Source organism: Triturus cristatus, chromosome 1_2, assembly GCF_964204655.1.
Source record: "Triturus cristatus chromosome 1_2, aTriCri1.1, whole genome shotgun sequence".
NCBI classification, from domain to species: Eukaryota; Metazoa; Chordata; class Amphibia; order Caudata; family Salamandridae; genus Triturus; species Triturus cristatus.
The window spans coordinates 662269398-662294461 of record NC_140580.1 but is presented as its reverse complement, the minus strand read 5'-3'; the positions used below and the strand labels follow the sequence as shown (position 1 = coordinate 662294461).

Below are 25064 nucleotides of genomic sequence, written 5' to 3'. Positions count from 1 at the left end.
GAGTTGGGGTCTTGGAGGTTGTCCAGGTGGAATTTGAGGTCACCCATCAAAGTGAAGTCAGTGGAGGTGATGGCTTGCAGGGTGATGATGTCGGTGATGGAATCAGTGAAAGTGTCAGGACTCACGGTAGGTTTCTTCCTTATTTAACTCTGGCCACCATTTCCCCCTCACAAAACCATCAAAAAGCATTTGATCCCTGGAGTTGGAGAGCAAGTTGGCATTGTAGAAATTCCAACATGGCCGCCAACATTCCAACACTGCTGCAGCATATCGCTGTGTAGTAGTCTATTCATTTATGTTAATCACACTCTGGTGAAGCATTCTCCAAGATTCCACTGTGCACTTCACCAAAGTACCTCAAGGAAGAGCAACGAAATTACATGGGCGTCGTGGAAGTCAGTCAGGGTAGTTTGCGTGCACTCCGGGGTTAGATTCGACGGTTGGTAACATTTCCAGAGTCAAGGTCAGTGAACTGTTTAGTTCTTGTCATGTAAAAAAGAAATGCTTGTGAAAAGCTAATAGCCTAGATTCTAAATATCACCAGGAGGATTTTCAGCTGTGTTCAGTCAGCTAAGGCAAAATATCTTTAACCCGGGCTTCTCTTTTATTCTCGTTTAACACACTGAGTTTCCTCTCAGCTAAATAAAAAGGGAATATTCTTTAAACCAAAAGCTTTTCAGCCAGAGTCAGAGTTATTCGAGTGTGATGATTAGCACACCATAAATCAAGGCTCTTTTCAAGGACATGTAGAGCTAATTAAAACTAACATAAAAACGGCATCCCTTAAACAAATAAGTCCCTACCAGAGTTAGAGATGTTGGTGTGTAACAATTAGAGCTCTAGATGCTTTCCAAGCACAGGAAGAGCTTTACAGAAAATAAATAAATAAATAAATAAAAAAACACAGTACTGCAAATTTATACTAGGAAGCTAAAAAGCCTTTACTAAAACTGTATTACAAGAAAGAAAGGCAGAGACATGAATTCCCAGAACACCATTTAATACAGCCAGTTCAGTTCAACTCACTGTAAGTACACTAATAGAAATTAGAGGCACACCATTACTGAATTAAATAAATAAAACTTAGACTTACCTGTATCATTTCTTGGAGAGGAAGCTGAAGCAGGATAGGCGCTGTTGTCCCTGAAAAAGAAGAAAGAAGATTACTGAACTGCACTTCTCTTTATAAATAAAGAAGAAAACAAAAAGTAAGAAGTAAGAAGAGAAGTAGGCTCCCAATCTTATCCGGGTAAGACAAGCAATACTAAATGTTAAGGAAAGTAAGTTATAATTAGATAAATGGAAAAGTAAAGTTACATTACATATGTGTTTTAGCACTACAAGAACACTAAGAAGAAGAAAAGAAGATTGGCAGAACAAGAAGAGTGTTGGGAGCTGTATCTTCTCTGTCCCATTCCCCTTTCCCCCCTGCACTGGTTTATTGAGATACTAGCAGGGAGGTTCCCGAGAGGGGCATTGAAAACTAGCGTCGTTCTGCTCCCGTGCCATTAGAACCATAGTTGCTAGCCTTGACAGAGTGAAGTGCCCACGTTGGTACTAGCACCTGAGCAGAATGACGGAAGGATTTGAGTTAAAAGACACAAAGAGACTTAACGGCAGTCCGAGAGGAAAATAAAATTCTGAGACAGGAACTAATTAGTTTAAAATCAGGAGAATCCGTTTTGGGGTCTAGTCAAGGAGCCACCTCCTTTGAAACTCAAAGGCCTAACACCAGTACCTTATCCTTTGCCCCAACAAAAGTCATTCATTCATTACCCCCTGTAACCCCTCTCGCCCCTCCTGAGCGATTCAATGGAGACCAGCAGAAGGCGCACATTTTTTTAACGCAATGCTTCCTACATTTCATGTGCCGACCAATGATTTTCCCCGATGCACAGTCCCGTGTAGCCTTCATTTTATCTTACCTTATTGGTGCCGCCACCTCATGACCCATCCCATTTGTAACTAAAGATGATCCTATCTTGTATAATCTAGATGATTTTTGACAGAAGTACTGCATCTCAGGCCTCAGACAATGAATTGTTAGAATTGAAACAGGGCAACCGAGAACTAGTGGCCTACCTAGCCCAATTCAATACACTGGTGGTAGAAACAGACTGGCCCGAGAATAAAAGAGCGGCAGTATTGTACAGAGGGTTGAGAGACGAACTGAAGGATGCGTTGTTACAGATTCAAAATCGTCCTACTGATATTTCCGCACTGGTGGATCTAACCTTGGAGATTGATTATCGGCAAAATGAGCGGAAGGGAGAACGAAGAAGACATTTTAGACCCAGTATTCCCCGTTTTGATCGAAGCCAAATAGAAATCCACGCGGATGACAGAAGGAACTTCGGGTGTTGAACCTATGCAAATTGGTGTTATCCGAGGACCACTCTCAAAAGAGGAAAAAGAAAAGAGAAGTCTAAATAAGTTGTGCATGTATTGTGGAGGCAGTGGACATTTCGTCCAAACATGCTTGAAGCGACCCAAAATTCCAGCCAAGGAGAAGGAAAACTAGCAGCACCACCAGTCAACGGAGTTGAATTGGTGGATGCTAACAAAGAAACAACTCCAATAAATCACCAACTGGCGAACACCCTACAAGTCTCCTCACCCCACTTGGTTATGTCTGTAAAGTTAAAATTCAGGGAGGTAGTTCTCACAGATATTATGGTCATGGTTGACTCTGGAGCAACTGGTAATTTTTGCGACCACAAATTTGCTAATCGAATTGGATTGCAAGATATCAGAAAAGGGAAAAGTGAGAAGGTCAGAGCCGTAGATGGTACTGATTTAACCTCTGTACCCATAACCAGTGACACAGAAGTTTTGCAAATGACTACTGCCCAAGGACATCGAGAAACCCTACAATTTAATGTAATTGATGCTCCCCAATTTCAATTGATTTTAGGTTTACCGTGGCTAACTGAACACAACCCATTGATTGATTGGGGAGCTCGTACTATTCAATTAAATTCTGCCTACTGCACCAGGAATTGTTTTCATAACTCTACTGAATTTTCTGAACCCAGTGCAGCTGCTCAGCTGTGTGAAAATGGTAGTTCGGTATGTGTGATCCAAACCACTATGATCCCAGAAGAATATCAAGACTTTGCTGACATTTTTGATGAAGTTATGGCTGAAACTCTACCTCCTCACAGGCCCTACGACTGCAAAATTGATCTTGAACCTGGGGCAAACTTGCTGTGCAGTCGGATCTATGCCTTAACGGAAAAAGAAAACGTCCATTTGAAAGAATATTTAGCCAAGAATTTGGAGAATGGGTTTATTAGACCATCTCAATCTCCAGGCTCTTCCCCCCTTTTTTTCGTGCCGAAAAAAGGGGGGGATCTCAGAACGTGCATTGACTTTCAGGCAATCAACAGGATAACAATTAAAAATCGCTACCCATTGCCCATCATTTCGGTCTTGATTGATGAGGTCAAAGAAGCAAAAATTTACACTCGTTTAGATCTACGAGGAGCTTATCACCTGATTAGACTCCGGGAAGGCGCCGTATGGAAGACGGCGTTTAGGACCAAATACGGCCTTTACGAGTACCTAGTAATGCCGTATGGTCTTTGTAACGCCAGCGGCCTTCCAGTACTTTATTAACGATGTTTTGAGTGACTTTATCGACCAATGTGCCATTGTGTACATTGATGACATTCTGATTTATTCCAACTCTATAGAAGAACATCAAGATCAACTACGAGCTGTTCCACAACGTTTACGAGAGAATTCCCTATATGTTAAGTTAGAGAAATGCTTGTTCAACACTGATACAGTGGAATTTTTAGGATTCGTATTGTCACCCGCAGGTGTAAAAATGGACGAACAGAAAGTGAAGGCGATTACGGACTGGAAATCTCCTACCTCTATCAACGAGGTTCAAAGTTTTATCAGATTCTCTAACTTTTATAGGCGATTCATTCATGGATTTTCCCAAAAGATCCTTCCTCTTACTCGTCTTCTCAAAAAAGGTGTTCCATTCAAATGGTCCGATGAAGCGAAAGAGGCCTTTAACTTGATGAAACAAAGCTTCACCACTGCACCAGTGTTGCTTCATGAGGATCCCACCGAACCTTTTTACCTGGAGACAAACGCTTCAGATCTGGACATCGGAGGAATACTTTCACAACGGCACAAGGACACAGGACAGTTACATCCAGTGGCTTATCGTTCTCGCAAACTCAACCCTGCGGAATGTAATTATACAATTACAGAGAAAGAACTTCTGGCCATTAAAGATGCCTTCAAAGTTTGGAGGCATTATCTGATGGGAGCTAAACACACGGTCACGGTGTTTACTGATCATCGCAATTTGAAATTTCTACGATCTGCTCGTACCCTTACTCCGCGTCAGCTTCGTTGGTCGCTCTATTTTGCAGACTTTGATTTTGTAATTACCTTTCGCCCATGTTCTAAGAATGGAAAAGCTGATGTTCTCTCCAGGCTAGACACAGAAAATCAAGCTCCTGTCATTGAGGATCTACAAATCATTCCTGAAGATAAGATTGCTGGTGTGATCTCTGTGGAGCCTTTTGAGACTCGTATTCGGGAAGTTATGACTGATCTAGACATGGAGAACTGGCCTACTGAAGATCTGCATCGTTCTATTCAGAATGGTCTACCCTATCAAGGAACCACCCTGTTTCTACCTACAAAGGAACTTCAACTGAAGGCGATGCAAGAATGTCATGACAACCCTCTGGCTGGCCATAAGGGTATACTAAAGACTGAAGACTTACTCAAACGGCGTTTCTGGTGGCCACACATGTGTCGAGATGTTCGTCAATATGTTTTGGGATGTGGACTTTGTGCACAGGGAAAACCGGACAGGCAGGCCCCTAAAGGTTTCTTACAACCCATGCCAACCCCTCCCTATCCCTGGCACACTGTCTCCCTAGATTTAATTGTTGATTTGCCCTCCTCTAATGGGTACGACACCATCCTTGTTTGTGTTGACACCTTTAGTAAGATGGCACATTTTGTATCCTTCAAGGGCACACCCATTGCCAAACAACTGTCCATACTTTTCAATCAACATGCTATTCGTCTCCATGGTATTCCTAAAATCCTAATCTCAGATAGAGGTTCTCAGTTTCTGTCGCGATTTTGGAAAGACTACATCAAAGGTCTTAACATTGACCATCGCTACTCCACCAGTTTCCATCCGGAGACTGATGGTCAGACTGAGTGCATTAATCAGGAACTAGAACAACATCTTCGACTTTACTTGTTAGATGAAGAGGGTGATTGGCCTGACCATCTGTGGACTGCAGAGTATGCTCATAATATCGCTTTAAATGTGTCCACTGGTCATTCCCCTTTCTTTGTAAATTCAGGCAGACATCCTAATTCCCATGTTAATTTTGACAATGTAGAAGTTCCTGCTGTTCAAGACATTGCCCGACAGAACAAAACACCCTACACCCTACAAACTACACTTCCCCCAAACGCGCCAAAAAAGGAATCCGAAATTGATTTATTTTCTTTGTCTGATCCGAAATGTCCATTCTTGCAAAGTATCTCATAGAACACAACCAGTCATGCTCTGTTGGAGGCACCGGGGAGACCCATAATTTGCACATCTCTCTACGGGTCAAAAGCACAGCATAGAAAATACGCTTGGAATTATTGTCTGTACCCTTACCTTGCAGATCCGCTCTTCCTGATATGACCAGCTCTTGGCTTACCTGAATCTGGGCCCCCAGGGTACTTTCCAAAAAGGAAACCACAGCCTCCCAGAAAGCCTGGATCTTCGGACATCGCAGGAGCATATGTAAATCGTTTTCACTCGGGCTTTTACACTTGGGACACACCACCACACCACCTGAACTGAACTTGGAGAGTCTTCGAGGGGTCCAGTACGCCCTGTGTACCGTAAAAAAATGATTCCTCCTTAAAAATGCAGGTTTCACGATTTTATAAAGCATAGACATTGTTACTTGCCATTGATCTTCTGTAGCAAACACCGGCAAGCAGTCTCCCCACAGGGTCTCTGGAAGCGTGAACCGGCCATCCTCCATTTCAAGCAACGACCAATACCACAGCGCTATTTCTTTCTTGAAAGCACGGGTGGAAAACAGCTTGTCCTCCAATTCATTATAGGAACCAATTTGATCAGACATTCCCACCGACCAGCTCTGGATCTGTAAATACTTGAATTTAGAGAAACTAGAACCCCACTCCTCTTCACACTGAGCCCAAGTGATTAATGATCCATCTGGGAATAACTGCTCCATCTCTGGAGACCCTTCTCCCTTAAAGGACGAGCCAGCAAGTCCTTAGACCACGGTGGAGATCCTGGGGCATCCCAGATTGAGGCTTTCTGACTATAATATGGAATCTTAACCACCCGCCTGATTCTATACCAAGTCTCGGCAATGTCTCTTACAACCTTCAACATAACCTTTTTTTAAAATTTTGGATCAGCAAATTTATACATAAATCCATTCTGATTATAATCCTGCTTCTTGACCATGATTTCACACATTCTACCAATTGCTGAGTTTGTCGGGGTATTCAGGAGCATCCTGATATTTTTTAACAAAAATGACCATGAATATAGTTGAAAATCTGGGACCGCCAGACCGCCCTTCAACAACCGTCTCCTTAGCTTCTTCCACGAAAGACGCGACCCTTTATATGCCCAAAGAAAAGTAGCAATCTCGCTTTGAAGTTTTAAGAACCACTCCTTCTTAAAGGACAAGGGCACTGTTTCAAACAAAAATGTTAACCTTGGCAGAATCACCATTTTAACCAAGTTTACACGGCCAAACAATGTCAACGGTAGATGCGACCAACCCCTTAGATTGGCACTGATTTCCTTTTTAAGTCTGAAGAAGTTGACCTTAGTAAGATCCAGCAGGTTATGAGTAATTCTTAGTCCAAGGTACCTCATATCTTTTTTACATTCTATTCCCTCAGTATTCATATTCCAGGCCATTACTTCAGTTTTCCTTATTAAAGTCATAGCCTGACATGGCCCCCAATTTTTTCGTAATATCCAACAAGTAAGTCATGGTTTGTTGCAGTTTAGAAGTAAAAATTATTATATCATCTGCGTAGAGCCCGATCTTCTTCGACCAAGCTCCCACCGCAAAGGGCCCAATCCTCCCAGAAAGTCTTATAATACAGGCAAGAGGCTCTATATATAAATCAAACAAAAGCGGAGACGACTGACACCCCTGCCTAGTGCCTCACCGAATCCTTACTGGCTGTGTCAAAGATCCATTCACAATCACTCTTGCTGTAGGGTCCCAGTAAATAGCTGACAGAATTTTACAAAAATTTGCACCCAAATTTAAATGTTTAACTAAAGAGTGCAGATATGCCCAATTGACTCGGTCAAAAGCCTTGGCAGCATCTAATGCGATAACCGCCAAGGGAAGATCATACGAAGAGGCTAAATCTATAGAACCAATAAGAGAAAAGGTCAACTCCTTAAGCTGTCTCCCTGTAATAAAACCTTTTTGGTCCTCATGGACTAAATGTGAAATCACCATATTCAATCTTACCGCCATGATTTTAGCAAAAAACGTATAATCGGAATTTAAAAGGGAAATGGGTCTGTAAGATTCAACATTCCTAGGAGATTTACCAGGTTTAAGAATAAGTGTTATATTTGCCTCATTCCATGAAGGGGGGAGAGAAGTGTCACCAGTAAAAATCCCATTAAACAGCTGTGTCAAAGTGGGAATTAAAACTGGAGACAGGGCTTTATAAATTTCGGCCGGAAGACCATCCAGGCCAGGAGCCTTTCCTCGCTTTCCCTGTCTCATAACCCCCTCAACCTCTCCCTCCGTAATCTTTTGGTTGAGAACACCCTTAAACTCATCTGATAAAGGGACTAAGAGTTCCACCCATCGTAAAACTTGCTGATCATCCACCACCAAATCTTCCTGATAAACCTTCTCAAAATAGTCGTAAAAAACTGCAGCTATATCTTTATTATCACTAGCTATTAATCCCGGCACATCACATTTCACTTCTTTAATCACATTACGCACTTGCTCACTCTTTATCTTCCAAGCTAAAAGCTTGCTGCAGCCCTCACCATACTCAAAATGAGCAAGCTGGCTAGCATCCCACTTCTCTTTAACTCTGGTTCTAAGAATTCCTGCCAAATCTGCTTTTAAACTCATTAAATCATGTACCAATTTATCCCTGACCTCCAAGTTAACTAGATTAACTAAACCTGCCTCTTGCTTACGAATCTTCTCCTCAATGTCTGAGACGGTCTTATAATATACTCTTCTTTTTCTAGCTGCCAAAGCTCCCAACCTTCCACGTAGGAACGCCTTGTATGTGTCCCAGACAATCTCAATCTTAGCCGAGCCCTGATTACTCTAAAAAATTCTCTTGACTCCTGTTTCAGATTCTCCATTATCTCCAATTCAGAGAGTATCGTTCGATCCAGCCTCCAGACTGAGGCCGAGGAGCCATCACACAGTGTCAACCTAAGCAAAATAGCAGAATGATCTGAGAGATGTACACCGATATGCTCAACTAACGAGACTGAATCAACCAGCCTATAATCTACCAAAAAATAATCAATTTGAGATTTATGATTGTATTTTTTATTGTAGAACGTAAATCCTAAGAAATGACCAAACCTCCTTCTCCAAATATCCCACAACCCCAACTGAGACATCAACAGTCTAATTCTGTTCGCCATTTTAAGATTCACTACTGCTCTACTGCTTTGTGATCTATCTAGTTTATGATCTAACACTGTGTTAAAATCACCAGCCATTATAATCTGGCCAGGAAAATTCAACAATTCCCTTGCCAAGACATCTAGAGGGCCTACATCATCCTGGTTCGGGCCATAATAACCCACTAAAACATACACTTGTCGACAGACCTTTAAATTAACAATCACCCATCTCCCACCAACATTTGTCGCTTTACCTACCACTGAAATATTCAGACCTTGTTTAATTAAAACTACCACTCCTTTAGTTACAGCTGTCTGTGGAGTATATACTGCATGGGCCAGCCAACGTTGAGATGAAAACAGCAATTTACTTTCCTCACCAGTCAGATGAGTCTCTTGTAATATGAAAATGTATGCTGGAGAGTCTTTCAAATATTGCATAATCAACTCCCTTCTTCTCCTTACATGCAACCCATTCACATTCCACGATAAAATCCTCCATTCGTTTAAACTACCCCCAGTCATCCCACCCCAAAAGTGCAAACACACCCTCCCTACCAATAACGACAAAAGTGCAAATGAGGATCCACCAATCTACAACTCAAAATGTGTTGATTGCTAAAGATCGTTACAAACACTTTGCTGATCGGAAGCAAAAAAAAGAACCTCATCTTCAGGTAGGGGACTTTGTACAAAAAATCTCAGACTCAAAGGCTCCCGTAAATTCCAACCCCGTTTCATGAGCCCCTATCCAGTTGAGAAGGTCATTAACCCAGTGACTTACCGACTATCACTGCTTGACACAACTAGGATTCATCCAGCCTTTCACATCTCTCTCCTTAAACCAGTCCAACCAGGTTTGCGGAGTACTCCCTCTCCTGATCCTCTGATTCTTGATGGCAAGGTGGAGTACGAGGTGAAATGAATCTTAAAATCAAAAAAGATTCAAAACGAACTTTTCTACCTCATTGATTGGAAGGGTTATGGGCCTGATGAGCGTTCATGGGAAAAAAGTACTAATGTCCATGCCCCTCGATTAATCAGAGCCTTCCATGCTAAATTCCCTGCCAAACCACGATTGGAGGAAACCCCGTTGGGAGGGAGTGCTGTCAGGACTCACGGTAGGCTTCCTCCTTATTTAACTCTGGCCACCATTTCCCCCTCACAAAACCATCAAAAAGCATTTGTTCCCTGGAGTTGGAGAGCAAGTTGGCATCGTAGAAATTCCAACATGGCCGCCAACATTCCAACACTGCTGCAGCATATCGCTGTGTAGTAGTCTAGTCATTTAGGTTAATCACACTCTGGTGAAGCATTCTCCAAGATTCCACTGTGCACTTCACCAAAGTACCTCAAGGAAGAGCAACGTGCACACCGGGGTTAGATTCGACAGTTGGTAACATTTCCAGAGTCAAGGTCAGTGAACTGTTTAGTTCTTGTCATGTAAAAAAGGAAATGCTTGTGAAAAGCTAATAGCCTAGATTCTAAATATCACCGGGAGGATAGAGGTTAAATAAAAGTATTTAAAACTGCTTCCTCAGTTCCCCTCAAAACCTTCCATGAATTTTCAAAGGCTTTCATTAGACAATTTCTGTCAGAACCAAGGCGTGACCTTTCAACACACAGTGTTTACCAGTGAGAAATACAAGCATCCAATTTCAGCTGTGTTCAGTCAGCTGAGGCAAAATATCTTTAACCCATGCTTCTCTTTAATTTTATTTTAAAACACTGAGTTTCCTCTCAGCTAAATAAAAAGGGAATATTCTTTAAACCAAAAGCTTTTCAGCCAGATTCAGAGTTATTCCACTGTGACAATTAGCACACCATAAATCAAGGCTCTTTTCAAGGACATGTAGAGCTAATTAAAACTAACATAAAAAGGACATCCTTAAACAAATAAGTCCCTACCAGAGTCAGAGATATTGGTGTGTAATAATTAGAGCTCCAGATGTTTTCCAAGCACAGGAAGAGCTTTACAGAAAACAAATAAATAAATAAAAAAACACATTACTGCAAATTTATACTAGGAAGCTAAAAAGCCTTTACTAAAACTGTGTTACAAGAAAGAAAGGCAGAGACATGAATTCCCAGAACACCATTTAATACAGCCAGTTCAGTTCAACTCACTGTAAGTACACTAATAGAAATTAGAGGCACATCATTACTGAATTAAATAAATAAAACTTAGACTTACCTGTATCATTTCTTGTGAAGGAAGCTGAAGCAGGATAGGCGCTGTTGTCCCTGAAAAAGAAGAAAGAAGATTACTGAACTGCACTTCTCTTTATAAATAAAGAAGAAAACAAAAAGAGAAGTAAGAAGAGAAGTAGGCTCCCAATCTTATCCTGGTAAGACAAGCAATACTAAATGTTAAGGAAAGTAAGTTATAATTAGATAAATGGAAAAGTAAAGTTACATTACATATGTATTTTAGCACTACAAGAACACTACGAAGAAGAAAATAAGATTAGCAGAACAAGCAGAGTGTTGGGAGCTGTCTCTTCTCTGTCCCATTCCCCTTTCCCCCTTGGTACTTACCTGCAATGGTGTATTGAGATGCTAGCAGGGAGGTTCCGAGAGGGGCAAAGGAAACTAGCGTCGTTCTGCTCCCGTGCCATTAGAACCATAGTTGCTAGCCTTGACAGAAAGGTGCACAGGGTCCGGGGGGGGGTCTGTAGATGAGGGTGCCCTGGAGGGTGGTGGTCGGGTTGGTCTGTATTTTGAAGTGTAGGTGGTCCATCAGGTTTGTGGGCTTGTCGGTGTGGGCGCTCAGTTGGAGGTTGGATTTGTGGACAATGGCAATGCCTCCTCAAGCCAGTTGGGGCCGTCCTTCCGGGTGCAGTGTGTTTTGGTGGATATCTAAAGAAGTGATATGTCGAACAGTATATCAGCAAATAATTATTTCCTTTTTCTCCCGCATCTTATTAATTATTGATTCTAAGCAATTGCTTTTACCCAACAGAACCAACTGTAGATTATATTATTTGTTATAATAGAAGCATAGCTTGTGTCATTAGCTGTTTTTCATGTTATATGTAAGGCAATTGTGGTATGGTATAATCTCAGCCACCAGTACTGACACCTCTTAGTTCCCCTCCCAGAACCTGACAGATGAATGTTGCAGAGAGAAAGTAGGAAGGTCAGTGAAAAGTAAGAATAGGTTTACTCAGGGCTTTAAGTGGGATGGAAAAAACTGGGGGGTCTCCCAAAGGGGTGTGGCTGATGTAATTAAGGGTGTGGCTTAAAAACACATAAGCTAAAAATCTGTGCTGAGCATAGTGCGCCGCCCAACTGGTATTTTGCTGGTCCTGTCATTGCAACCAGATACATAATGTAACATTTCACCTACAACATGCCAGGACTATTAGCTTAATCAATGGTTGTTATATGGATAGAACAAATAAGCAGCTTTGTTGTATATAACATTGAAAATGTGTCAGTTCTGAAATAATGAGACTGTGAAAGAACTATGACGAGTTTCTTTGAAGTTACATCAAAGGCAGTAAAGTATGGTACTGCTGCAGAGTTGAGATTTTTTTTCACCCTGAGGGTGAGGGCACAAATGGAGAGTCTGATACGGACCTGTTTCAGCACCTGCTTTTTAGTAGTGCTGCTTTTGAGCACCGTCAGGACCCGGCCCACTTAAAGTCCTGGGTATAGTTAAAATATGTACACATGAACGCACATGCAGCATAGTATTATATATACTTAAATATTTTGCTTGTTTGCTATGTAGAAGACTATGGCGAAAGTGTTTTTGTTAAGGTAAAGTGAGAAGAGTATCTTGGGAATATGTTGAAAAGATACTTTCAAGCCTGAGTAGTATAACAAAGCAATATCACATTTACAGTGTCTATTTATGCCTACCCACTAGGGGAACCTTGCACTGCACATGTGGTGCCTGTTCTGTGAGCATCAGGAAGAATGTGCTACTGCACTAAGTATGAGTACATTGTTAAACAATGCCATGAGTGATCGGTATAGTGTACGTTTTCAAACTACACATTGATGACAGTAGCGGCTGGCATCTACAGGGAGTGGGGGGTGGACGCGTGCACAAACATAAATAAATAAATAAATGAAAACCTACTGGGCAAACAAAACGTCCTCTGCTCCAGACCTCCACAGGAACTGGAACCTGGAACTCCCTTGACCAATCAGGGCGCGGCTCTCATGATGTGAGAGCAGCACCCTGATTGGAGGGAGCGGTCTCACTCGGTGAACCAAAGCGCCCTGGAGGCATGCACTGACTCTTATCCAGCTGTCTTAAGACAGCTGGGTTGGCGATGTTTAAAGTGCGCATGTGTGACTGGTCATATCAAGACGGCCGGCCAAAAAGACATGCACGCTTTAAACATAAGCGCATAGACAGCCCACCCTCCTCCCTGCTGCTGTCACTCGGCAGCGACCCCGCCTCATTACTGGAGCTTGGCTCGGGACGGGGATGACAAAATAAATTAGAATTTTGTTTTTCATGTAGTTTTGAGGGGATTGTTAGTGGGGCGAGGCTCCTCCGCTCCAATGGAGGAGCCACCACTGACTGTTGAGCAGTACCATGAGTGTTCTCAACCAAGTTTGAGAACAGAGTGCTAAACAGTATTGCGAGTGCTTTGTACAGTGAACATATAAACAGTGTTAAACTGTCCCTTGAGTGCTTTGCATAGTGTATGAGTACACAGAGTCACATTATAGAATAGCACCATGAGTGTTCTGTACAGTGCATGAGCTCCCAAGACATTAAATAGACCAATTATTGCTCTGTAGAGTGTAGGAAGACACTTTTTTAAAGAACACTGTGAGTGCTCTGTACACTGTTAAATAGCCATGAGTGCTCTGTACTGCATTCCATTTTGCTGTGTCATGTTATCAGCCTTTGCATGGGTTCTTCTACTAATAGCTTGGCACCTACTGCTAGCATGTGTTCGTATGAGCTGGAGAAAATGTAGCCCTACTCCTGCTGCTGGTTAGGACAGCTCCACTCACCCTTAATGACGTCACTAACGGAAGTAGCCCCCTTGCAGCCTTTTCCATGCATTAGCTAAGGTCACATATTTGGAAATTCTAAGTTAATGATTAACATGACACATTTCTTTCAAACTTTAGCACGATTCTCAGCCTCGATGGTAGGTTGATAGGTTACATTTCTTGCAAAGGCAAAACCTACATCATGGAGCGGATTGGAGTGGGTGTCGACAGGTGGCTGTCTTCAGGCTGGGTTTCAACCAGGGGTTGTAGATTTCTCCCTTTTAGGGGACTTCAGAACCGGACATGGTGATAGAAATAGGCAACCCCTCAGGAGGTACAGGAAGTTCTGCTCAAGCAGGCAGGGCCGGACTGGGAACTCAAAGCAGCCCTGGCAGTTTTCTCAGACCAGCCCCTGTGGAAGCACTGCCAGGCCCTGGGAGGCTGGAAACGAGTGCTGACTGCTTTTGTTACTGGGGACCGATATTGCAACACTGCTGCGAAACCGGCCCCAGTAACAAAACCGTCCCCCACCCTTCCAGCCTCCCGGGGAAACGCCCGATGGCCGGTACGGCCAGTCCGGGCCTGCAAGCAGGGCTTGTTTGTACTGACACCTGTCTATTACACAAGAGAATATCAGACTCAGAACAGACAGCTTTACGAATGGTGACAACACTGGGCTGGTTTGAGGCTTCACTTCTCTCCTTCAAACTGCTGGGATTTGGTAATTGGTTCATTTAATGAAAGCCTAGTTTCTCTTGAATCACACCTCATACTATGGAAGTGGACTGAGTTCGCGCATGAGGGAAGGGACGCAAGTCTGCCACCCATATTGTTGACAAACTGTAGAGCCCCCTCTTTTTTACAACCTATGATCAGAACATTGGGTAGTGATCTATACACAAGCACTGCCGAGATGCTGACATGAAGGGGTAGATGCAACGCAGCAAGACAACTTGCTGCATTGCGTGACAGGGCAGGAATGAGCTATATCCCATGGTGCAAGGGAGCCTGCTTTACAGCCTGGGTTGTTTTTGTGCAGGAAGGTGTCTGAGGAGTTTTCCTCTTTTTATGTGTGCTGAAAAATGCAGCACAAGTAGAAAGAGAAAAAATGAAGGGAAATAAACATATTTCTCTTTGGTACGCCTCACCGGGGAAGGTGTCGCATTTTGATGCATTCCCAGGTTTTTTAGTGTTAGTAAATCTGGGAATGTGCCAGAAATCATGAGTGGATGAGTGGGAACACTCACGATCCACTCATGGGACGTCTTCCCAGGGCTGAGTAAAGCAAGGCAGTGACGTGCACCTCCTTGCGTTCCTTCAGATTTACTCCGCCACAAAGAACTACCTTGCTAAGCAAGGTGGCTCTGCATGGCCTAGTAAATTTGACTTAAGGGCTTGCATCGCTCTGCGTGATGCAACGGCAACAGAAGCCCTTAGTACCAGGGGCGGCTGGTGACATTTGAAAGTGGCGGGCGTAAAATGATTGCAAAGGAAGCAAATAAACGAAAGGACCGGTTTTTACTACATGAGCAGTCGCGAGGAGGGGGGGTTGTGAGGGGGGGGGTCACGAGCGGGGGTGGGGGTGGTCGCACGGGAGAATACATTTAAAATTAAGAGGAAAACTTACCTGACCGCCTCTTCTCCTGGTCCGCGTTGGCGCCTCTGCCCTCTTCAAACTGGAACAGCACGTCAGCACTGCAGAGGCAACCCCTCAGCCAATCCTGGCGCTGCTGCAGCGCCAGGATTGGCTGAGGGCACAGCCTACTCTTCGCCCGCCGCCTGCCCATTAGGAGACCGAGGGGCTCCTAATGGGCATGCGCAAGTCCGTGAAAACACAAGTGCGCATGACTGGTCATGCTGAGTGACATGCATTGTCAGTTCTCCCCACCCTCGGCGTCTCTGAACTTAAGTAAACTAAGTTCAGAGACACAGAGGGAGCTGCGGGCGCGGGCTGGTGTGGGGGCGGGGGGGGGGGCAACGCCCCAATGGACGCACCGCGCCTGCTTAGTACATCTAGGCTGAATTTCGACTTTCTGTCTGAACCCTTGACAATGTAAATTGGCTCAGCGGTTTTTGCCTTGCAATTGAAAACATAGTTCCTGCTGAGCTGGTGAATACTGTTGTCCTCATAATACAGGGCTGAATTATACATCACACTCACAGTCTTTGTTTGTGCCTTGGGGCATCCTTAAATGAGTGCACCTGGTGCAGACTGGGACAGTACATCTGATTACATAATAAATGTGCTGTCAGCGCAGGTTTAACTCTGACAGTCTTTCAGTAGAGGTGGACCAGCTTCAGTCCAAAATGGGAAAGTGATCCCCCTTGCAGTGAGGTGCAGTGTCCTACTACATTTGCCTGCATGGTGGGTGTGCCTTTGGAGTCCCTAAGACCTCCACAACACCCTGTGTGAAGGGCCCTTGAGGGGCGTGGTAACTGTGCACCAGAACCTATGTGGTGCACAATAAGGGATCCTTCTGACAGCTTCTTTGACATTGTGCCTGCGTCCAGAAGCGGCCGGTATGCTGGAGGGGTGGGTGGGCAGGGGAGGAGAGGGGAGGAACGGGCACTAAGGGTCACGGGAGAATAAAAAAAAAATGTAAACATACCTGCAGCCATCCCTGTCGCGTTCTTCCACTCCTCTTCAGTTCTTCAGGAATGCACAGGCTCCAAGAATGCACTGCAGCCAATCCTGAAGCTGCTCTCGTGCATGAGAACAGCTTCAGGATTGGCCTGAGCGCCCTCAATATGCGCTCCAGGACAGACTGTAAGTCTGTGCCTACTCTGTCCAACCCAGCTGTGTTGCTCGTTTGGAGAGAAATTTCACTGCACATGATGGTTTGACCAGCCTGAGATGGGCAGCCAAACCATCATGCGCAGTGATGGGAGTGCACAACCACTTCCCTCAGTGCCTTTCACCACCAGTCCCCGCCTCCAAGACTTGGCAGTTCCTCACTTTGGGGGGGGGGGGGCGACGCTCCTCCGCCATAGCGAAGGAGCCGCCGCTGCCTGCGTCTCTCATGAGGCTCAGGCACAATGACAAAGGGCCCTCCCATGCAGAGATTGGGCCACACTGCATGCAAATGAAGGAACGCCTCCTATGATCGCCCCCTGGAAGTGGAAACAATGAGCAGACACACCACAGGGATACTTAATATGCCCCAGTTAACTCCTGTGGAGGAGAATGTTGAGGTTGCAACAAGGCTGCAAAGAGACTTCAAAGGTACCTTTACTTTAGGTATATCTCAGAGGTTGTTTAACTGAGATATTACAGTCAACCAGGAGCTTCTTCAAGGCATAAGTTGCCACGGCATCGTCCAGAAACTATATATGTGTTCTATTATTGTCTCAGAGCCACTGCACATGATTTGTGCCTTTCCTTCGAGGCAAACATTCATACATTTGTATTTATATTATGCGTTCTCCAAATCATTTGGGCTGCAACATCCACAAGCACCAGGTACCTGCTAGAAGAGCTACCTGGTGGCAGTGTCTGATAAAGGAGTCTAGGAGTCTGATTGCTGTCAGTTTCTATGTGAGAAATTCCTTCATACAGGCAGGCTATGTGTGGCATAGTGCTGCTAAAATTATCGGGTGTCCTTGAACATTCGTTCCTTATTTTTCATCTTTTTATTACAAAACTAGAAATTATTTTTATATTACTATTGACTAGGTTTCCTATAGCTCCTCTCTCCAAATTGGTCTCATAGTTAGAAGCAAAACCCTTATGCAGAGTAACCAATCGTTCCTCTTCCAACCCGAGGAGGACAAGTTTCTCTGTAGCATTGCCCTCTCCTACCAAAAGGACTTAATTGAGAATTAAGGGAACCCATCCACTTGTATACTCTCCACTCCAACATGACAAGCCCCACAATTATCAATGATCTCAGTGGTATGCATGGCTTCCCAAGGTGAATCACTACTATGATGTGGCAATAGTTGATAACAAAACTCATTACCCACTGTTACTAACTAACAAAGGACACCCAGGCCAGGCTGATGGGGATCTCAGAGCCTGTCGGAGTTGTGCTGGAAAGCAGGGAGCACAGTTTATGGAGGGAAGGGATGGCATAGAGAGTTGTGGGGCAGGGTAGCAGGAGGCCAGGTATTTCTTAAAATGTATTTTGGGACAGGGAGGAGAGGCCATGGTATGTATGGCTCACCATCACATCTCTACCCCTGCGTTGCTGTTGAAATCAGGGGCAGATGATTTAGGGGGCTATGAATAACATAAAATTATAGATGGGTAAAAAGTGAATTAAGGGGATGCATTTCACCTTTGGGTTCTGAGCACATCACAGACAACCTGGAAATCAAGTCGCTCTCGATATTACCTTGTCATTGGTCGGACCACTCTCTTATTTCTTTTTGTCTTCTGATCCCTCCACCACCCCCTCACAGCCGAGGCCCTAGCCTTTTGGCTCGCAATTGGAATAAAGCAGATCACAATTGCTTCCTCACCTCTCTTATTTCCTCGGCCTCGTCCTGTCTTGGCTCCATAGAATCTCAAGAAGCTGCATTAACTAAATGGTTAGAAATTGCCAGCGACAAGGTCGCTCCCCTCAAACTAGTCAGAGCCAAGCGTCCCCATGACGCTCATCGGTGGTTCTCAGATAGCCTTAAATCCCTCAAACTGGGGCTTCGCCAAGCTGAACGTCATTGGCGTAGAAACTACGACCCTTTAGAGAAACTTCGTTTTCTAAAACTATCTGGAGAATATAAACAGGCTATCTCAGCAGCTAAAACCACCTACTTCTCCTCAAAAATCCTCAACTCTGTGCAAAAACCCAAAGAAATTTTTGCCATTGTGGAAGAGCTTTCACATCCGGATAGGGTGACTATCAAACCTCTTCCGTCCCAGGCCCTCTGTGATTCTCTCAACTGTTTCTTTATAGAAAAAATCAGTAAAATCAAAAATAGTATATCTTCCGGACCGCCGGTGACGGCTCTCTCTGAGGCCACCCCCTCTTTTAACCCTCACTCCCTCACCCAGCTCCCCCCCATACCAGAGAAAGACTTTCTCTCCTTACTTAATAAAATTTCATCCGGTTCCCCCACAGATTGTTGCCCTCCTACGATTCTCCGGGCTGCCTTCTCGGCTTGCCCCGCCCCTCCGCTGGCCCTCCTGAACAACTCTCTACTGCTCGGTCAGGTTCCCAGCCAGTTTAAGAACGCTGAGGTGGTTCCTATATTAAAGAAACCCAACGCTGATCCCGGGGTCCTGGGCAATTTCCGCCCCATTTCCCTGCTCCCTTACTTGAGTAAGGTAGTTGAGTCTCACGTTACCAGCATCCTCAGTTCCTTCATCGAAGATTCCAACTTCCTTGATTCCCAGCAAGCCGGGTTTAGACCTGCACACTCGACCGAGGCGGTTATCCTCTCTGTCATGGAGGAACTCCGTAGAGGCGCCGACTCCAACATCAGCCAAGTCTTGGTCCTCTTGGATCTGTCGGCTGCCTTTGACACGGTCGACCATACCATCTTGGTCGACCGTGTCAAAGAGGCGGGCATCGGTGGGACGGCACTTAACTGGGTCCGTTCCTTTTTGACGGACCGCCACCAATCTGTCCGACTCTCCCAGTTCTCGGCTGACAGGAGGATGCTTACCTGTGGTGTTCCACAGGGTTCGTCCTTGTCACCACTTCTTTTTAACCTGTATCTCACCCCCCTGATCCGTTCCCTCCGGGGCTGGAATGTCTCTGCATTTAATTATGCAGATGACATTCAGCTTGTTTTCAACCTTGACTCCTCTGATGATGCGGCCCAAAATTTTCAATCCACCCTCTGCCATATCAGCAATTGGATGGGCGCCCACCATCTCAAACTCAATCCCGACAAGACGGAGCTTGTTCTTGTCGGAGGCCCATCCAACCCTTGGAACTCCACCTTCTGGCCCCTCTCACTTGGCCCCCCCCCCTCCCTGCTGACAAAGTGAAAAGCCTAGGGGTTTACATCTCCCACGATCTCTCTATGATACATCAGGTCAATGCCACTGTGTCCTCTTGTTTTTTTCAGCTCAGGAAGATCCGAAAAATAGCCCACTTCCTGACCACCGAAGCCCTCACTCTGGCATTGTTGGCCCTAGTCATCTCTCGGATCGACTACGCTAACGTTCTGTATGTAGGAATCCCTCAATATCAGATCAAACGATTGCAGTTGATACAAAACCAGGCAGCTCGCCTAATTTATCATCAACCTAAATATCATCACGTCCTTCCTCTGCTTAAAACCCTTCATTGGCTTCCTGTATCAGAGCGCTGCAAGTTCAAACTTGGCTGCCTGACTCATAAATCTTTGACCGGCATCGGCCCTTCCTTCATCTCTTCCCTCTTACATCGCTATGTTCCCTCCAGGCACCTCCGATCCTCTGACCAAGCACTCCTCCAGGCACCCAGATACAGGCGCAAAAAACATGGAGGTCTTAGATTCTCTTTTCTGGCCCCCTCATTTTGGAACTCTCTCCCATTGGACCTTAGACTCTCTTGCTCCCATCTTCAATTTAGGTCTCTCCTGAAAACTTACCTTTTCCGCAGTGTCTATTCATAGGCTTTTCCCATCCCTCTGCCTCCCACCGAATATAGTGAACAGCGCCAAGAAACCGTCCGGTGTATGTTGCGCTTTATAAGTAATTTTTACAATACATTACATTACATAACATTACATTACATTCACTCTTGTTGTCTATTTGATGTCACTCAGAATCCTTAAGTGAAAAACATCCCCGCTAGTCACTGTTACCAATCTATAATTCTATATGTTATCTCTCTTTCTCACAATTCATCAACAACTTTCATTTTTTTTTTTAAAACCTTTATTAACCGCAGTTGCATCAACTTACAATGTACTTCCTTTTGCCAAAGCGTCAAATCAGTAATACAAAGACACACATGTTCAGATGGTGAGACACAGCCAGTCAGCCGACAACCCGGAGGTCCGGCGGCGGTAAACAGTTGAACATATGCATAGGAATCAGGTATGTACATTGTGTGAAAGTGGGTCTATGGTGCTTTTCTGTGTTTTTTTTCGTGTCGCATCTGAAGCGCATTGCCTGCAAGAGAGGAGGGCGCTGTGTTCCAGCCCTCGTTGCGGCGCCGTCGATTAACCCCTAGGCCCGTAGGGGGAACCGCGCAAGGCACCAGGATCAACAACTTTCATATGTAGTTTCTCTATCTAGAGCAATTCAGGAATGTAGAATGTATAGAGCATAAAATCTCTTCATGACACCTCCACTGGTACATGATTAGCTGTACACGTGCCTGTGAGGTTTGTAAAACTAGCCAACAAAGAGGCAAACTAACATATTCACCACGCAACCCCACAAATCTCAAGGCGGAATTGGTACTGTACACAATAGGCCTTTCGACAGTAGACAGCTCAAGCCGTCTGTAGTGAGACCTAAACAAAGGCCCAATGAAACCTTAAACAAATGGTGGCTAGATCCGATGCAGTCCCTATCAAGATTCTGCTCTGTGAAGCAGTACTCACTTTCTTCTAAGGAGATGTGGAAATGCAACTGCCACTCTGTATGGTTTTGTATACGCCTCAAATCCCTGCAGACTTAGTGCAAGTCCATGGTACAACTGGACTGCACTGTAGAGACGTGTGGCTCTTTCAAAAAGCACATGGTGGTAGTCGTGGAGGCTTTCAGTAATAGTTTCATCAGCAACCCTACACGCTGCTACGAGTCCACCGGAACAGCTACGTTGCTTCTCTGGACTTGCCCACTGCCCCAGTACAACCTGTGTGATATTTAACTTATTCTTCGAGAGCCCTTTAGCCTCTCAGAGATCTGTTGAGCAATCTCCAGATTGTCACATATACCAGTTTGTCCTCACACAAAACATTTGCCCACATTACGAAGGGCCCATCATTTCCAACAGGGCAAGTAATTCTGTTACCAGGCCCATTGGAAACTATGAAGTATCCAGAGAGATACTGTGGACTTCCCATGTTTTCCTGGAGAGTTTTTCTGTTCCTACATGGAAGAAAACGGAATTGGACCTGGAATCACTGAATCCCCTGGTAATTTCTCATTTCTCTTGGTATTCCTTAATTTCCCTTAATTCTGCTGCCCAAGCATTCATGTGAACCTCTGCAACTATAAGGTGTGCTTATTTAACACTCCCTCATCCAGGACACCATTATACTTCAGATTAAGATATGTAAAAAGAAGGAAAAAAACCAGGGAGCAGGTCTTTCCATCTATGCACCCAGGATAGGGAATAACATCACCATATCCATCAGGACCCCTCCCCCCCAAACGCTGATCAAATTTAGGAGAGTTGAAGACTCACCTTTTTGCGTTAACCGTCCATAACCCAGCTACCTCATCAATTAGTCATTAATTGTATGCTTGTCTTTGACCCTGTACAGTACTCCACTGTCATTTGGATAGGTTCACGCTATAGAAATACCACATACATATGTACATAATGGAACCTTAAATTAGGACTGATTGCACCCTCACGTGGGACTCTGATTACTGTGAGGAGTAATTTTGAGGCCTTTCCGGTTACAGGCGATATGGCGACCCACAGAAGTGGGGTACCACTTTTATTGGGAGAAGTGTGGGAATGCAGTTGGCAGGAATTTTATGGATCCCTGCAGATTCCGGTACTTTCCCACAGAGCAATGTAATGAAAATGTGTGATTTGTATGCCAATGTTTGTGGTATACAGGGAATTCTGTGCAAGAAAAAGTAGTGGGATCCAAGCAAGCCACACCACCCTGGAATCCCATGGATGTCTAGTTTTCAGAAAAATCTGGGTTTGGTAGATTTTCATGGGATGCAGCTGAGAATGGACCCAAATAATGCAGTTACCCACATCGCCAGAATCGATCAATTTGCAAGGTAAATATATTCGATGTCTTCACGTTGAGTTTTGGGGGCTTCCTGCACAAGTGAAGTATTGCTTTTATTAGGAAAAGTGTGATAATACAGAATAGTAGAAAATATAATATTATAAATTGATTTTCTCTCCATTTTTGGCTTCTAAATGTAAGAAAGTGTGCATGAAGAAACACATTTTGCAAAATGCCACCCAAATCATATGGAAATATGGGCAAAACCAAATTCAAAGTTATACACATAACCACATTAAAAAAATTGCACGTGTTTTCTTCCCACCATTTTTCATTCACTAGATTTTACCAAATGAATTATTTGTGGTCGATACAAACAAAAATATCAGTATAAACTACAACTCAGTTGTTGACTCTTAGTATTGCATTTTTATGGTAACCAACGCCAGAAGATGGTGATGGGCGTATGGGTATAGTATTTTTGTAAGTCGATCAATGGGGCAAAAAATTGCAGATGAAAACATTCTGACCTCATTCGCAATATGGAATTTTGTTTGCCTTTCAGTAATTCATAGCTTTAAGGGTTCACTCATGGGTTTCATACATATTTCAACCACAAATGGCAATTAAGGCGAAACCCCAAAAATACGACTCATCGACTACCTCTTAGAAAAAGAAAAAAAACTGTGGTTAAAAAATATATATATTGTGTTTTTATCACTCTGCTTACTCCAGAAAAATGGAAGATGGCGATCTTAGCACAGAAAAACCTTTGATGAAGTCTTTTTTTAGAAAAAAATAACCATATATTTTCTCGCACGGCACTTTCTTCCATTTTTTAAAACCGAAGAAAAACGTTTTGCTATATTTAGTCTATTTTCTCAGTTCCTTCCAGGGAAATACACAAACAGTGCGTACCTTTAGAATTTCCAACATGTGGGAAAAAGGCTGCAAATTTGGCCTGGGTGCCCTCTGAGTAAAAACAAAAAAAAACGTATGAAAGCTTGAGTGCAAAGTGATCCAATAATCAAAAAAAGGGCGCAGCTTCTTGGGTGATTAGGAAATCAGCAGCTAAGAGGTCAATAAAAGAGGAAAAAGACAAGAAAAACAAGTAAAACTATTTCTTTGAGAAGGTAAACAAAATGCTAAGAAGAGTGATAGGTTAAACAATAAACAATATGTTGCCCAAACAGAATGTAATGCAGGGGGTGAAGGCTGTGAGGGAGACGAGCTCACACAGTGTCATGACACACTACATCTAAAGATGACCTGCCTCTTACAATGCGTCCTTGAAGGCAATTTATGGGATGACCCGGAAGTACACACTAACATCTTGCTTTAGGTTTGGAATATACATTGTGCACAATCAATGAAAGCCAAGATGGCCGCCCGGTGAGGAGCTCCGGCCGGGAGCACCCAGCCAGACACAGCCTTTTTGGCTAAAATCCACAGATTTCCACCTCACCCGGGGATAAACCCACTCACCTTGGTCCTTGATGCTTCACGATGCTCCGTTCCAGCGCTTGTGAGCCCAAGATACTCATCGGAGTTCTAGAGCCACCATGGCTGATGTCCGGTGGAGCCGCTCTGCTCAGCTACAGGGGTGTCTGGCACAGGTATCTCGCAGCGGCCAACACCTACCCAGCCGGGCATAGGGCATTGCTCCCCTCCTAACTCCGCTGTTAGTCTTTGTCTTCCTCTCGCCTTTTCCTCTTCATTTCCTGGTTTGCAGAGCTGGACGGACCCCTTCGCTTCGTAGCTGATGCCTCGCTGGTCTCTCCGGAGGGCCGCTGAAGAGCCGGGCTGAGACTGCCCACCCTGTCTTTGGGTCCGATTGCTGCTGCCCTTCTCTACAGCCAGCCAGCCTGCTTTGCCTCTTTGCAGGACATCTGGATTGATTTGGAGACACGGCGGAGCTGAGAGTGTGCCGGCACCGCTCTCCGTGGCTTCTCTGAGCCCTTCATTCCTAAACCGTATCGGAGAGGCGCCCCCTCCGATTCTTCTGGCTTTGCTACTGCTTCGCCTCCTCGCTAGACTTCGGGGCCGATTTGAGTCACAGCGGAGATTTGAAATCTGCACCGCTCTCTGTGGCTATTCTTGTGCCCATCTTTCTGCTACCGTGCCGGAGAGACGCCCCTCCTGCTTTCCGTTGACTTTGTTTTTAGACTTTGCTGCCTCCCGTTCTGCGGACAGCTGCCTTGGCGCCCGTGGTCTTTCTTCCCTGACCCCGGGTCTCCGGATTGGACACCTCTGCCCCCGCTGTTCATGGACGGTGCGGTTGTGACTTTGGGTCCGACTGCCTTTCTCCCTCCTGACTTGCTGGCTCTGGTAGCCCTCTGCCTTGACTTTCGAACTTGGACCCTTGTGGTCCCCGCCATTTTATGACTTGCTTCTTCTACTACCTTTCTCCTAATCCGCCATTTTAGCGATCTCTGACCTCTTCCTCTGTCCCAGCGACCTTTCTATTGTCTCTCCTGTGCCTCTGAACTACTTCTCGCTGTCGAACTCGTTACTATCTGTTTTCCTCTCTCGTTTTGTTTCGATCTCACTTTCCTGTCCTTTTTGTTACAGTTAGCGCTCTAGCCTCTGGCTAGAGCGTAGCGATATTTGCGCAACCTGCGCTCACGTC

The 25064-nt window shown here is 44.6% G+C and overlaps 1 protein-coding gene across 4 annotated transcripts in view; it reads right to left on the bottom strand.

Annotated features, from left to right (window-relative positions):
* LOC146867814 (uncharacterized) overlaps positions 1-11521 on the bottom strand; it is an 85225-nt gene extending 73704 nt beyond the window's left edge. For 2 of the 4 annotated variants that reach the window (XM_085608294.1, XM_085608285.1), the window contains exons 1-3: positions 11207-11521; positions 10863-10912; positions 1094-1143 (exon numbers count right to left, since the gene is read on the bottom strand). In XM_085608294.1, the coding sequence (XP_085464420.1) occupies positions 1094-1143; positions 10863-10912; positions 11207-11295 (189 nt within the window). In that variant the 5' untranslated portion in view covers positions 11296-11521. Of the gene's footprint in view, positions 1-1093; positions 1144-5702; positions 5881-10862; positions 10913-11206 lie in introns of all 4 variants that reach the window. The other 2 variants (XR_014962272.1, XM_085608276.1) reach the window with 2 other exon arrangements.
* Positions 11522-25064: the final 13543 nt, after the last annotated feature.